The 15,215-nt window shown below is 42.7% G+C and overlaps 1 protein-coding gene across 4 annotated transcripts in view; it reads right to left on the bottom strand.

Moving 5' to 3' along the window:
• nalcn (sodium leak channel, non-selective) overlaps window positions 1–15,215 on the bottom strand; it is a 110,967-nt gene that overhangs the window by 12,638 nt on the left and 83,114 nt on the right. For 3 of the 4 annotated variants that reach the window (XM_050049054.1, XM_050049055.1, XM_050049056.1), the window contains 16 exons: window positions 13,944–14,080; window positions 12,118–12,259; window positions 11,845–11,918; window positions 8,455–8,556; window positions 8,292–8,361; window positions 6,637–6,728; window positions 5,858–5,980; window positions 5,504–5,560; window positions 4,869–4,989; window positions 4,646–4,777; window positions 4,091–4,258; window positions 1,950–2,054; window positions 1,235–1,341; window positions 1,027–1,147; window positions 803–901; window positions 564–657 (listed from right to left, as the gene is read on the bottom strand). In XM_050049054.1, coding sequence (XP_049905011.1) covers window positions 564–657; window positions 803–901; window positions 1,027–1,147; window positions 1,235–1,341; window positions 1,950–2,054; window positions 4,091–4,258; window positions 4,646–4,777; window positions 4,869–4,989; window positions 5,504–5,560; window positions 5,858–5,980; window positions 6,637–6,728; window positions 8,292–8,361; window positions 8,455–8,556; window positions 11,845–11,918; window positions 12,118–12,259; window positions 13,944–14,080 — 1,744 coding nt within the window. The remainder of the gene's footprint in view (window positions 1–563; window positions 658–802; window positions 902–1,026; window positions 1,148–1,234; window positions 1,342–1,949; window positions 2,055–4,090; window positions 4,259–4,645; window positions 4,778–4,868; window positions 4,990–5,503; window positions 5,561–5,857; window positions 5,981–6,636; window positions 6,729–8,291; window positions 8,362–8,454; window positions 8,557–11,844; window positions 11,919–12,117; window positions 12,260–13,943; window positions 14,081–15,215) is intronic. The other variant, XM_050049057.1, reaches the window with a different exon arrangement.

The raw sequence follows: 15,215 nt of genomic DNA, 5'->3' as shown, positions 1-15,215 counted from the left end.
CACAACATTTAGCTCCAAATCCACAACACCAGCCTGAAAATGATTAAGGATTTTTATGATCATATTTCAAATATTAGCCAGAACACTGTATATTCCAAACTTTTCCATTTCCAGGCCTTGATAACAGTTTTTCTAATTTCATAACTTTTCCAGGAATTTCATGACTGAGGGAGCCCTGTGGTGGTTTCCTCCAACATGTGAAAATCTGATACATACGCTAAAATAAATTTCCCTTTGAAGGCTATGACATGTATGATTCAGTGTCTGTGCCATTCCCGTTATCTGTCCTCCCCTTCAGCTTTCCATTACCGCAGCTAGTCATCATTTGGGTGTCATGATGAATCCCTGGAGGCATCAATCCCCCAATGAAAAACAAGGAATATTAAATATGGATTAATCATGTAGGTGCTACTTAAGAATGCACAGACACACCACATGATCAGTCAGGGGATAGGGCAAAGACGTGACTCTCATATTGGCGTGCCTGATACTCTATCACTGCTTTGTGTTACAAAATGATTGCCGATGCATTTGGTGTATGGGTTTTATTTTTGTGTGAGTACCTGGGCGAGGGGGCAGGTGGAGAGGTTGGGCTATCTTCAGTCGACTCTTCAGATCCTCCCATCTCCTCTGGTCCACTGTGAGGAGAGCAGTGCCCTGATGGTGGGAGACACAACACAAATGAATACCAAGAGAATGAAGCATCACCAGTTTGAATTCCCTGTCTGCTTCTCTAGTCTCATCACTGCCTCATGAAGGTAAAGACATGCACAAACACTGCACCTATACATGTGGCTCTTACCTTGTTCTCATTGAAGTTTGCGATGACGACGCCTACAAACAGAGTGAGTCCAATCATGCATCCCAGAAACACAAAGACGTGGATGTAGATACCATGGATCTGCAGGCGCAGAGTTATCTTAACTGTTACAGTGGTCTTATGATGTCAGAGTCAGAACACTATCATAGGAGTGAGTGGAAAGGTAAGGTAAGGTAAAGTGAGGTGAGGTGAGGTGAGGTTCGTACCGGTCCAACGCGATGAATAATGACATCTCGGACCTCCACCCAGCCTTTGAGTGACAGCACTTCAAACAGAGCCAACATGGCATTTCCCACATTGTCAAAGTTAAAGTTACGAGGGTTGGCCCTGAGGAAGGACAGAATGGAAACATCAATCACTGGCTGGAGAAAGCAACCCCAAATCAAGCAGTCATAAAAAAACAAGCAGCTATACCAGACTCGTGGAACCCAGAAACCAGGTTTCTTCTCTCCAGGCTTTAGTTTCAGGTTGAGGTTTTTGGAAACGCTGACATTTATTCGAAATATACCGTGACAGTCGTCCTATAAACAAACAAAACAGTTAACGGCAGAAAGAATGAAGCAAGTAAAATAGAAAAAGAGGGCTGTTATTGAATTGGTTGATGAAAGACGAACTCAAACTCATTTAATTTGCTAAAATGATAAACAAACTGAGGATATGACAACAATATTGCGCTTATTTTTGCATAATTGGTTTAATAAGAACACCTTATCTCCCGTTCCTATCCTCATCTGCCTGTCTCAGTACTTGAACTCTGTGAAACTCTATGTGCAAAGACAATAAAGTGGAATCCAATCTTATCTTAAGAATTAAAAAGTCATTATAGTTTGAAGACAATATGTGTCTCCTCATTTATATGCAATTTACAGGATGATATTATTGCATATTACTATCTATCAGTGCATCCCCAGTTCTTGTCAGTTAACACTGGAAGTGAAATGATGCTATTATTAGAAAAAAACAAGCTGAAAGAAGTATAATGATTGTTAGGAAACTAGGATAAAAGGAACCGCCGGATTATTGATTTAACTGGGGAAACCCCTTGTACTGATTCAGCTTGTGGTCCTCTGCAGGGAGTGTGGGGTGGGAGGGGGGTGGTTTAGCGAGGAGATTATGTTTCTTGCTGTACCCGTTTAAGGATATGGGGGTCGTTGCACTTGGCGAGCTTTCCGGCAAACAGTTGAACTCCAAAGCTTGCGAACACCAGCATTAGTGTGAGGAGCAGAATGGAAACCTGCAGGAGAATCAATCAAGAGTTTAAGGCGGACAGTTCAACATAATCCGAGCCTGTGAGATTAGAGAGCGAGCTAAGGATGTCAGACAGCTGTGGATGTAGAGACCTCAGCTGGGGAAAATCCAAGTCAGAGCCGGAGAGAATCGCTAACAATCGCAAGCTTCTGATAATATAATAAAATCCGTGGTAGGCAGAGCAAAAGGTAAGCAAAGCCCTGAAATGGCTGAGGATGTAATAATAACAAGAGCACAATCCAATAAAGGTGAATAAGATGCATTCATGTACAAATCCAAGTTGAATTTTTACACCCTTTAACCAATGTACTATAAATCATGAATACTTTACTGCCAACCTTTTTCTAATGAATATCACAGTTTTTCACACAACTCAAAGCTTTTTCATGACTATTTTCCAAACAGTGTTGCACTAAAGTCTCATCATTGCAAGTTTCAAGCTAATTAAGTTTAATGTTTCACTGCACTAAAGTAAAATGCAAACACATAACGACCTGCCAGATAAGGAAAACACAGGTAATGCTTTATTTTATGGTCACTTGGCTTTCTAATTATGTTCTTATGTTGCCTCTGATTAAAGGGTAAGTTAGGTCATTTTTAACCTGGACCCTATTTTCTCATGTTTTTGTGTCTACGTGACTAATGGGAACAACAGCTTTTGAAATTGGTCCAGTAATGAGTGATAGTGCTGCAGCCAGCAGCAGTGAAACAGGTTGCAGTGTGACCATGCGGGGCATTTATGCACTGTTCATTTATATCCATTAAAAGTTCTTGTTTTGGACTCTGACAGGCTCAGATTGTTATTCTAAGTGTCTGACAACATAATGGAAAGGATCCCTACAGAGATAGACTTTTTTATTACTATATCACTATCGCCAAACCCACCAGACTCCATTTAAATAAGCGGTAATTTTATCATCCCAAAAACGCATTTCATTCAAAGTCAAAAGAAACACAATAAAACTCACAAAAGCTGTCTTGGTTTGACTTTCACAGTTCCAACAATCATCAACTCTGGTTTGGTTGAAATACACCCTTTATTTACCCAGTTAGATGTGAAAATATGCTGCCTCTATACATGCTAAAATCTATGTTTATCTAAATGAAGTCTGGTGGGTTTGGCAATTTCCTTCATTTTCAGGCTGGTGTTGTGGATTTGGAGCTAAATGTTGTGTCTGGGACACGTCGTGTATTAATGATACTCGTNGCAGATGAACGTTGTTTGACTTCCCCTGGAGATCTCTGCCCGTCTGGCGGTGGAGGTCTGGGTGCTTGGCAGCAAACACTGTTCATCTGCACACACTGTGATGCCACACAGCTGGTTCAATATCAGCAAAGTTTCCCTTTATATTCATTGTCTTCTGTGGCGATCAGCAGTGATGTGGTGGTTCACTTTTACACTGTAGCCTATAGTTCGGCTTTAGCTTCTAACTATCTTTGTCTTTTTAACCTGTTGTTGCTGCTGAGTCAGTTTGACATCCTGGATATATCCTTCAAACACAGACTGTAGACCCCTCTGTCTGCTTCTCTCTGGAATTACTCTTTCATTTCTCCAAAAATATGATAATATTTCTTCAGGGAGTGCAGTTAGTTACAGTGTGGGCTCCTTGCTTACTCTGACAGCTTGTTGGACCATCACAAAGGGGCGGGGCTATGTGAAAGGTCAATTTTGGGGCTGTCCCTTGTTAAACAAAAATGATCCATAATGTTGTCAGACACTTGAAATAATAATTTGAGCCTGTCAGTAGCAAAAACAAGCACTTTTAGTGGACACTTAAACACAAAAAATGGGTACCAGGTTGAAAAATACAAAAGTCACCCTTTAAGTGGCCCAAAGTTAGCTAAAGAGTAAGAAGAGTGAACTATGTTTATGCATATGCATGCAGTGCAGTAAAGTGTAAGTAATTAACCTCAACATCTGATGTAAAAAAATAAGTTGAATACTTTAGCTTAGCTAGTAGACTCTGAAAATACTTTCACTATTCTATTGTACACAAGTGGAAATTGTGGTTAACCACTAACCAGGAAAATCTCCTTGAATCCTTTGAGAACCTCCCGCACCACCTTCCTCATCTGGGGTACCAGCTTGAAGATCCTGAGCGGACGCAGGCAGCGCAGCATCATCAGCAGCTGAGCCCCAGACTCAGGAGGGACGTCAGGAGGCAGCCAGCACAGGAAGATCAGACTCACCTACAGAGGAGACGCACAGCAAGGACAGAGATGAATGATTTCATTTACATCAACAACCTTTTACCGTTCCTTATCACAACCAGCAGAGACAGATGTGTTCTACTGCAACAGCTAGGAACAAAGACTAAATCCATCTTTTGCATAATCTTCATGCAAATTTGATGAACATTAGAAATTGAGTTATTTCGTAAAGCTAATAAAATGTGAAAAATGTGGACAGCGAGGCCACCAAACTGAATTAGGTAATGTATAGTCATTGGCGACTATTTAAATGAGACAAATTACATGTGATTGGTCTTCCCTCAAAGACTTTTCCAGTATGATTTCACCATAATGACTTTTTTCTATTTAAATAAAGCTGCATTTCAATCGGACGAGATTTCTCACAAGATAGATGAAGATATCCATGACTCCTCCAAAGTCTCTGATGACAGCTGTGGGGGTGAAGAACAGCCCGTCGGCCATGATCTTCAGGTTGAGCTCGATGCTCATGAAGATCACGAAAACATACTCCCCTATCTGAAACAGAGCGCAGGGGTTTAACAACGTCGGCTCAATCACGCATCTGCTTGATTGCCTCTGCAGCCATTGATCCATCTGCTTTCAATACCTGCAGTGTTGGGACATGCATGACCCTGGTGAAGGGTGATTCAAACATCATAGAGATGCAGGAGCAGATGGTTACCACGATCATAACCCAGTCCAGATAGGTGACGAGGCCCAGAAGATCGCTGCAGGGACACACGCATTAACACAGAGTTTTTGGGAATTTACACAGAGAAACAGTAAGTAGGTCAAGAAAGCTTTTTGGTTTGCAAACCAGCAAATACTCAGGGATAATTCAAGAGAAAAAGAAGGGGAGCAGACAAAGAGAGAAGGGAGGATATGTGAGGAGAGGTATCAGAAAGTGAGAGCGAATAAATCTTTGTGTGCGTGTGTGTGCGAGCAGCCCAATCTGTTCTTCAATGGGATGTCAGTGAAAATCCCCTGGCACCAACAGTATCTGATACAAAGCACTGCCTCTCACTTTAATAATAAGACTCGGTGCTCGGCTGAATTACGATCAGGTTGCATAATGGGTGAAATCTATTTCACAGCTCTTCACCTCGCAATTTTCATTCCTTACCACAGGGTTCGGGCGAGCGCGACGGGCAGGTAATAAGGTGCAGAATTAATAAGTATTCCACTGTTGTAGAACGGACAGATCAATAGAGAGGGAGGGAATCAATAATTCATCGCACTTACTACAGCTGGTGGTATTTGGTGTTCTTCACTGCTCCTGTTATCGGGTCAGTTTTGGATCTAGATATGAATTCATACAAATGAAATAAACCGTCAACATCTTGACAGAAAATAAAGCTTTTATGAGACAATCTCATACAAAGACATTCATCCTTGCTGCTGATGTGCTGCAGATTAAACACAGTAAAATGTGGTACAACACTGGAACAAGAAATCACACACACATGGATAAAGCCAAATGTTTTTTGGTGGAGTTTACTGATTGATAACTAAATGCTTAAGTCCAATTTGTGACCATTCATTCACAAGAAGCCTTTATCCTCTTAAGCCCATACACAGATACAAGACCGATCTTACACATTGAAGCGAGCTCGAACAATCATCCTGCAGAAGTTCCTGAAGCGGTGCTCCCGCCCCACGATGAACAGAGGTTTATCAAAGTAAGGATGATTTTCCCTCAGTTCCTCCTCCTGGACTTTTCTGCTCAACCAAACAAGCACAGAGATGAAGCAAACACCAGTTATACAGGTAAACACCAAGGACTGAGTGTACAACATAAGGGCAGGGACACATGGCGCATCTTTGACTGCCTGGGAAACATGAGGTCGGGCCCTGCCGGGTGCTACTCATGTGCCTATTCTGTGCCAACTTTCAAGGGCGCGGAGGCAGGTTGCGCCTGATGTTGCTAAGCAACCAGCACCGTATCTTAACCTACTTACCATAAATTGCAGGTTTGAAGTTAGGAGCTGATCTTCTTCCAGGCGTTGTATTAAAATATTGTCTGTGGGACAGATGTCAACCTCTGGGTATCTGGGTAAGCTCATATCTATCATAGACTGATACTAATTAAAGGAAAGAGGAAAAGATATCTGCTGGCTGTGACTGGTTATTCCTTGTCATATGACATGCGGTTATCTCAGGCTACAGCCTTCGCCCACTGACAAAAAAGTGCTTTGGGAATGCTTACATGCCGCAACGGTGTTGCTCTCGCTCTTGTAGATGCCTTCTGCACATCTACACTGACGACAATGGATTTGAGGGTGCAAAAATGCGGCATGTGTCCAGGCCCGAGATATTTTTTTTGGCAAAAACGTACTTTACAGTGTGATATTGGGTCAATGTGTGTGTGTGAATACCTTTTCATCTCTGCTTGTTCTTTCTTTTCTTGGATCATCTTGATCTCACTGTCCTCTCTCTGTGCGTTACGATAGCGCACTGTACTGGAATGCTGAGGTAAGAGACAATGAAGTTATGAAGTTGTCTTAAAGAATACTGTTGGGATACATGAGCAACACCAAGGAATAATTTGGATTTTTTACAGTGGGGTTATATGGCATACTTATCCATAGTCAGTGTATGACATACAGTAGATGTCAGTCAGCAAGCCCCAAGTTTGGAGAAGCAGGCTGGAGTCCGACACAGAAGCTAAGTAATGTACTGCTGTGGATGGGGGCAGCAACAAATTGTATTTTAGCCACCTAAAAAGAATCCTACCTAAAAAAAATCAACATGACTTTAAGTGTACGCTCTATTGACAGTATTTTCACAGTTTTACCTTTCCGTCAGACAGCCTGTTCCGACAGGGAACTTGTTAACAGCTTCAATTCCCCACCTATCCTCTCATCAAAGTCACCAGACTCCATTAACAAAAACAGTAATTTAAGCCTGCAGGAGCTGCTGGGCTACCGCTGCTTTGATCAGTTAGTTAATTTGTGTTTTTGTGCAACTTTGGTGAATCCGGATTAACCCTTTTAAACACCAAAGTCACACAACACAAACCAAATAAGTGTTTGAGGCAGCAGTAGACCAGCACTTCCTGTGTTCAGCAATGCTAAATCACTGTTTTTCTCAATGGAGTCTGGCTTTGAGGAGAGTGATATAATGGCTTCATTTTTCCATTGGAAATCACTGTCTAACTGCAAGGTAAAATGGTGAAAATATTCTCAATGTAGCATACACTATTTGGACGGGATTAGTTTTACATAGGTACGTGGGGTAAAGTAATAATTACCAGAGATTTTAGTCCCGTCCGAATGTGCCATGTCAGTAATCATTATCGCACAATGTCAGTAAAGATTACCGCGACTTAGGGTCCCGGAAAATTACCTCAGGTAATACTAATCCCGTGCGAACAGACCAGCAGTAAATATGTGTGTAGATATTTCGTCATATCCTGTTTACAAGTGGTTTTTTGCAGATTTTCAAGCATGGAGGCTCTTGAAGAAGCACTCAGTTTTGTACTTCACAGTCGGAAAAGTCCGTGTGAAACCTCAGGTACTGTGGGCCTACGACGAACACGATTCAAAACCAAAAGAAGGTCCCATCTTCTGTGTTTTGCCTGGAAGGAGTGTGGTACGCCAGGAAGCAACGTCATACGCACATGACGACAGGAGGGGACGGCGGTGCATGAATGGATTTACCCCTCCCACTTGTGGTAGTTTTACTGATATTTCTTATCCCCTCCGAATTGGCCATTAATATTACCGATGTCCTGTGGTAAAGTGACCCCAAGTGCCCATGTAAAACTATTCCCGTCCGAATTGTGCTTTAAACTGATATTGATTTTTTTAGGTGGCTAAAATACCTTTTGCTGCTGACCCCTCCACAGCAGAACATTACCTAGCTTCCATGTCAGATTCCAGCATGTGCAGAATGACATTTGTCTATGGATAAGTACCCCATACAACTCCACTTCAAATAATATGAACTATCCCTTTAAGCCTTGTTTGAAAACAGCAGTTCTGAAGCAGACACTACAATAGGTCAGTAATTATGGTGTCTGTATGCTCACATCCTGGGTGAGTGTCTCCAGCGACTTCCCTCGGCTGATCCTCTGACTGGTGGAGCCATGTCTCAGAGATCTGCAGGTACAAAGAGCAGACAGGTATTGCATAGCACTTGCTTGAATTTCTGTATGAGTGTGTGTGTGTGTGTGTATGTGTGTGTGGTCAGACCTGCGCTCCTGCCGTATGTGATGCTGGACACTGAGTATGGAGCGTTCTTTGGCTGGCTGGCCTTCAAAGGATCCACTTAGCATACGCTGTCTGGTACAAGCCCTGTGAAACACAAACATGTTGTTTTTTCTCTCCTCGTGATCAATATAATGGAGATTTAAAAAAATATCAGTGTGTGAGGTCACCAGCTGGCAACCGCCACACAGCTGGATGTGGTCCATCTTCCTGCCTAACGAGCTATCTTCAACCTTCGTCATTCTGGGCTCATGAGAGTGGCGACGCAGACTGTTATTTTGAAACAGGTTCCAATCATTCCATTAGTCAGTGTGTGTGTGTGTGTGTGTGTGTGTGTGTAAGTGAGTGAGTGTGGGCATTCCTGTCTGTTCTGGCTAACTGCAGAGTCATGTACCAGAACAGAGCTAATGACACTGTGGGCACTGGCAGTGTGTGTACTTTAATCATTTACGGAGACTCTGAGCGATTACTTGTTTATTGGCAGTAAGTACGCATGAGTGCCTGCGTATGCTGGACTGTGTGCATGTTTGCCGATGTTGGTGCGACTGTGAGCCTAATTGTGTGTTTGTGTGGACGATCGCAGGCCAGACAGAACGTGTTATGACTACTGATATGCTGTCTATCTTTCAGACTGACTGAATAAGGGACGGGGGGGGGGAGGCGTAAGAGGGAGAGCGAGCCAGATTGGACACGGTGCCGGCGAGCTAATCTACACTTAGTGCCAGCTCTGCCATGCTGAACAGCAAATTATCCATTTACTTCATCGTGACAGTAAATGAGTCTGAAGTGGGTCTGTGTGTGTCTTTGTGTGTGTGTGTGTGTGTGTGTGTGTGTGTGTGTGTGTGTGAGCTGGACAGAGAGGCATTAACAATGCCAGGGTGCTGTTACAGCACAGCTACATCTAATATGCACACATATTATTAGTTTCACCCACACAAAGACTAGGATGTATTTCATGATGATGCATAATAAACATATCTCTCCAAGGATGGTGTTGATCCAAAGGCTCTCCTAATTAATAACAAAGGAGCACTAACAACTAATAAAAGTGGGGAGCTGTTCAAAGCTGCAAAAATGAGCCAGATTTGGTTGAAGAGTAACTCTTTTTATAGACATCTGGGTTACATATAACAGCTGTTTTAGCAGCATTTCAGCAGCAGTGGCTTTTCCTGTTCCACAGTGAAAGATGGAGCAGGAAAAGTCATTAAAATGTTGCCTTAATACACACTGAAATACAGTCAGTGAAATGTTGTTAAAGGGACAGTGCACACCAAAATGTAATGGAACTAAATGTCATTCAGAAACACTCAACAGCAATGTCTCTTTCCAGAAATCATGACCTGGTTACTCAAGATAATCCACAGACCTTGTTGTGAGCAGTTTCATGTAGGAACTATTTCTTTCTACCGAACTACACCTGCCAACCGCATCTCTTTAAAGTCTCTTCATTGGCTTCCCTTTTATTTTCATTCTAAAATTTTGCTTTAAGTTTTTAAATCTCTTAATGGACTGGCTCCTGACTACTTATCTGATCCCAAAGATCCTCCACCTCTGGTCTATTAAATGTCCCTCAGAGTAGAACTAAAAAGTACAGTGATGCTGCAGTCTGTGTCGTGGGCCCTCGTCTCTGGAACAGCCCTCCAGAGGACGTCAGACTGTCTGATTCAGTATACAGTTTGAAATCTTAAAACCTATCTTGCTCTACCTTATCCCGTCTTTTATGTGTTTATATGTATTTTCTCTTTTTTTTATGCAAAGTACTGCTGCTACCTTACCTAGCACTTCGGTGGGGAGCTAGCTAAGGGTGCAGTTTAGCCCAAGGAAAAGGCCATTTACATCACACGCTGTCGTGAGCACGAGCCTCTTGCCCATGAGTGATTGCTCACTTCTCTCTGCACGGTGATAAGGTTGGCAGGTGTAGTTTGGTTGAAAGACAATAGTTCCTAATAGGATTGCAACGGTATGAGATTTTCATGGTTTGATAACCGTCTCAGAAAGTATTGTGGTTTTACTGTATCACAGTATTACAGAATTTAGATTTTTGGTCAGGATGACCCTTAAGGGAAAAACATGGAAGGGTTATTTTTGGTTGAACAAACATTTTATTGCTATAATTGAAACTTGAAACCATTTTGTTAATTGAAGAATGTATAAAAAGTCTCCCCTTTGAAAATGACTAAAATAAAGGGGAGATTGTCCGTCTAGTTGCTTTTTTTTCCTCAATATTGTAGACTCGTCCATACCCATTGAGTGCACAGTTGCCCACATACAGTTTCACATGGTGTGTGTTTGGGATACAGGTCATAGGAAATTGCAGATTAAATAGTCAACTGAACCCATTAAGAAGAGCAATGTATTCAGACAGAGTTTTTGTGAATTTGATAGTACGATTGCAGCCACAGTGATCTGTTGCATTTTAGCCATTTTTCTGTTGTTATAGCGCCACCCAGTTGCCAATTAGAGTTAAATTTCTCCAGTCACCTTGAGGCGTCCTGTTCTACATATCTACCAAGTTTAGTAAAAATCAATATGGTGGTTAGGCCTAGATAAGAAATCAGCTCTCTAGCGCCCCCATTTTGTGTGATGGGGTCAATAATGGAGGGGTCCCCTNATTTCAATCGGTTGCTATAGCGCCCCCCCTTTGGCCAACTGATGTAATATTGCTTCATTCGCATCCTCCCATGACCCTCTACCACTGTGCCAAATTTCACATGGATTGACCAAGTCAGTGAGGAGAAAAACGTGGAACAGACACACAGACAGAGTTTTCGTCATTATATAGTAAGATAAGCAAATGTTCATGGTATGACAACCGTCAACCTCTATATATAGTTATACCTTGAAACCGGTATATTGCTGCAACCCTAGCTCCTAAACATAAATGGCCTCCTCCTCGGGCTGAGCTATAATGTTAGCAAGCTCAGTGGTGCTGGGGTTAGTTAACAGTAGGTAAACACTTCCTTCTGTAGTTCAGTAGAAAGAAAACAGCTGCTGCATGAAATTAATCACAACAAGTGTGGATTATCTTGAGTGACCGGGTCATGATTTCTGGAAAGAGACATTGCTGTTGAGTTTTCAAATGTATGTTTTTTTGGTGCTTTGAGCACCACAAGCTGAGTGCCATCTAGTCCCATGTTTGAGGGAAGGCAGAAATCTCTACGGCCGATATCTCCAACACTCTGCAACTCACAATGAAACAATCTAGATGACAGATAACACTACAGGTAGGAAGAAAAATATGTACATTGGATTTTGGGGTGAACTGTCCCTTTAAAAAAACAATAAAACTGAAATTTAACTCATTTAAAAGTTAAAACCGACCTGCAAATCACTGGAACCATGTTCAGTAGGGACTGGGAGGTAGATGTGTCTTACCGTAGGATTTTATTGATAGTGTTTTCTTTTTCCAGGAGGTTACGAGCTCGGATGCTAAATATTGACCTGCGGAGCTGAGAAAGAACATCGTGAGAGTCCATTTGTTGGTAGTTTTTTTAAATATACTGTACAATCCAACACATTGCTACCGATACTGTACTTTCTATTGCTATAGTTTATCTTCTGTGTGTATATATAGTCATGAAAATGAAGCTGTCACTGTCCTATCCCTTTTCTGTGTGTGTGAGTAAGAGAACGAGTGTGTGACAGTACCTTTTGGTCGATATACTTGTTGTCTTCAATGGCTGAGCGTTTGGAGTGGTCACAGGAGGAGGATGAAGCGGAGGGGAGACGCCGGAACAAACAACTGTTGTCCTGCTGCTGACGATCAATGAACTGCTTCATAAAACTCTCCCTGGAGGACACAACAAAGAGCGCACACACAAACGTAATGAATTGTAATGCATAGCTTTCCACTGAAGAACTCCCTGCGCTTAAAAATAGACGGCATAATCACAGTTGTATTACAACACCAAACCAAACAACCTCGGTACAAATTCAGCAGCAAAGTATGTCAGAGGAAGCTCTTGCTGCAGCAGCCTGGCAGATGGGCTGCAGAGGGGGATTTCTGTGGGGAGTGAAGGACCCAGCTGTGCACTAATCAGCAACTAAATGATAAAATTGATTATGAGGTCCACTGTGTTGGACGTAGTTCAGCTCTCCTGCTAAAAATGGCATAGTGTAAGACACAAAGGGACTCCTTGCAGAACATTATAGGTTACTTTACACCAGGAGCAAATCTGAAACATTTTTCTTGCAGTTCTTTCCTTTTATCATTGTCAGTACTGCAGAGAATGTCTGGAGAATGGTGGCAACATGAAAGGATTTGACATCTTTAATGCTTGATGCTGTGCGGTTACTGCAATAAACTGGAAATCACTACTGTATTTGTAGTAGTGATGAAACGGGGAAAAACAGAAACAAAACGAGCATCGCCACAATAATATAAATAAGCAGCGCCAATTAGTTAGGCCGTGAGAATGTGTATGTGTGTGGGCGGGGCATAAGCACATGCAGCAGGCAGCAGCAGCAACCCACCATCCGACACCAGCACACCATGAGAACAGAAACAGAGGGCTCGGCGAGGATGGAGCACCTGCCGCAACAAGCGAACATGCCATCATCGGTCATTTTGACTTGACCAGCGGACTTCACTACAAGCCGATGAGCTGTAGAAACAGGCAACTTGCTTTACATTCTAGAACCAGATGCCAGTGATTGAACCAGCAAAGTTGCAGGTGACACTATCAGCCTGATTGAGTCGAGCTCAGACCGGCCAGTTCACACCGCTGCGACTTTTCTCTGCAACGTTCTAAAACATTTCGCTAATCTTTGGTCTGAACTGGGCTATAGAATGAGCTGTTTATATCTACATAGGGAGTGGATCCTAGTCCACGTAGTCCGCCATGTTTCTACAGTAGCCCAGAATGGACAAGGCAAACACTGGCTCTACATAGGACCATTCATGTGTTAAGTTGGCTCACCGTAGTTAACAGCCCCTGTGCAGCAAGCAGCATCAGAAATATATTGAGTTTTAAATGTGAAACTGCTTTATTCAGTGTTGTTTACTGGTTTTGATCACCTGGTAAAAACCTTCTGAACGTCAGGATCTTAAGTTATCAGAGAATAAAGGTGAGAGCACATTAGCAGGCTGTCCGCAACGCCCTGAACAGCGTCTGAGTAATGCTGATTTGTAACGTTAAACTGCTTTATTAAGTGTTTTTACCAGTTTTAATCACCTTTTGTGGTTGATTTTGGAGAAGAAGAGACCTCTGCGGATAGCTCAGCTCCCATTAAAAACCTCCTGATTAATGAACATTGAAGGGATCCTAACTAGGAGTTCACACTTGGCACATTGGAAAAGTTTCAGCTGGTTGCAATCTGCAGTTCTCCACACTAGACGCCACTAAATCCTACAAACTGCTCCTCTAACGATTTTTATTAAACTAGCTGGAGACATTTCGGTCTATATACAGTGCATACCTCAAAAACTGCATGCTGTATGAATTGACTTGGTGTGTGTGTGTGACTGTGTGTACCTGATCCTGGGCACTGTGAAATCAGATGGGAGCTTGGAGATCTTCACCATCTGAGGTCTGTTGGGGAATTTCTCAAAGATCCTGAGTCGCAGAGGGAGCTTCTCTTTGGTGTCGGCATTGGCTTCGCTTTGCTTGAGCTGAAAGACGAGGGGGAGCGAAAGAACCAGTTCAGGCAGGGTACAGAGGAGCAAGACAAGATACAGTGAAAGGAGAAAGGCAGCCACTTGATGGGAATGAAGGAGAGAGTGATTAAAATAAGATACAAAGGGAAGAAGGACACTGTTACTGTAGTCTGGGTGTGAACAGTTTGGGGATTTTGAGAGCTGCATGAAGCCATCCTTGGTATTTAGGGAGAAAAAGCACAAGACTAAACCCGGTATTGCGAGAGACAACTGTGAAATGCAGAGGTTTTATCACAGACTGGAGAGTGCAGCTTTATGTTTCTGCCTGATGATGGCAGCAACACACCTACCTACAACACACACAGCACATACAGTACAGACAACCACATTTAGGATGAGATCCCACTTACTTTCAGAAAAGAATGGAGAAGGCAACAAAAGAAAAAGGAAAGATTACTTTGGAGTGGTTAATGGAGAAAAGAAAGCGACAGTTGGAATAATGTGCATGTGTGCAGGCCTAGCTCTGTGGCACAGGCTGGTGGAATAAAAAAAAAAGATGACAAAGGGAATGAAACCAATTATTTCCATTTAATTACATATGGGGGAGGCTGATTGAAATCCCCTCGCAGGTATTCTCTGTCTGGGTGCCTGGAGATAACCCCTGATGCATTGCAGATTAGGCTTGGAAGTGAACTGCATTTAGGGCAACGTTGAATGGCAGCTTATCATTCAGGGCAGGAAACTGCTGCGAAACATATTGACTGGGCTCGGCGAATGTTTTCTCTGTCAGTCACGCCATTTGTCTAGCAATGCAAACGTCCCTTCACGCTGTTCGTGTGTATTGGTATTTCTGTCTGCGCCTGTCTGACTGCGAGCGCCGGAATGACTGGAACAGCCCCTCATATTTGAGGGATAACAGTCGGGGGAAGGAGTGACCTGACAAAGGAGGGAATGGAAATCTGTCTATCCATTTTCTTTTTCAAACAGACTCAAATGTGGGAGCTTCTTTTTTACCCTGAGTGGGTGAGTGGTGAGTGGCATACTGTGAAGACGGAATTATGTAGCAGCATTTGCTTGCCTAGGCTTTCTGTCTATATTCTGTCTCCCAAGATAGACACAAGATAGAAAGCGGCAGAGACAGAGGGAGACT

The sequence above is a fragment of the Epinephelus moara genome, chromosome 7 (assembly GCF_006386435.1).
Source record: "Epinephelus moara isolate mb chromosome 7, YSFRI_EMoa_1.0, whole genome shotgun sequence".
Taxonomy (NCBI): domain Eukaryota; kingdom Metazoa; phylum Chordata; class Actinopteri; order Perciformes; family Serranidae; genus Epinephelus; species Epinephelus moara.
Note: the sequence above shows the minus strand (reverse complement) of the source record. Positions and strands in the feature narration are given on the sequence as shown.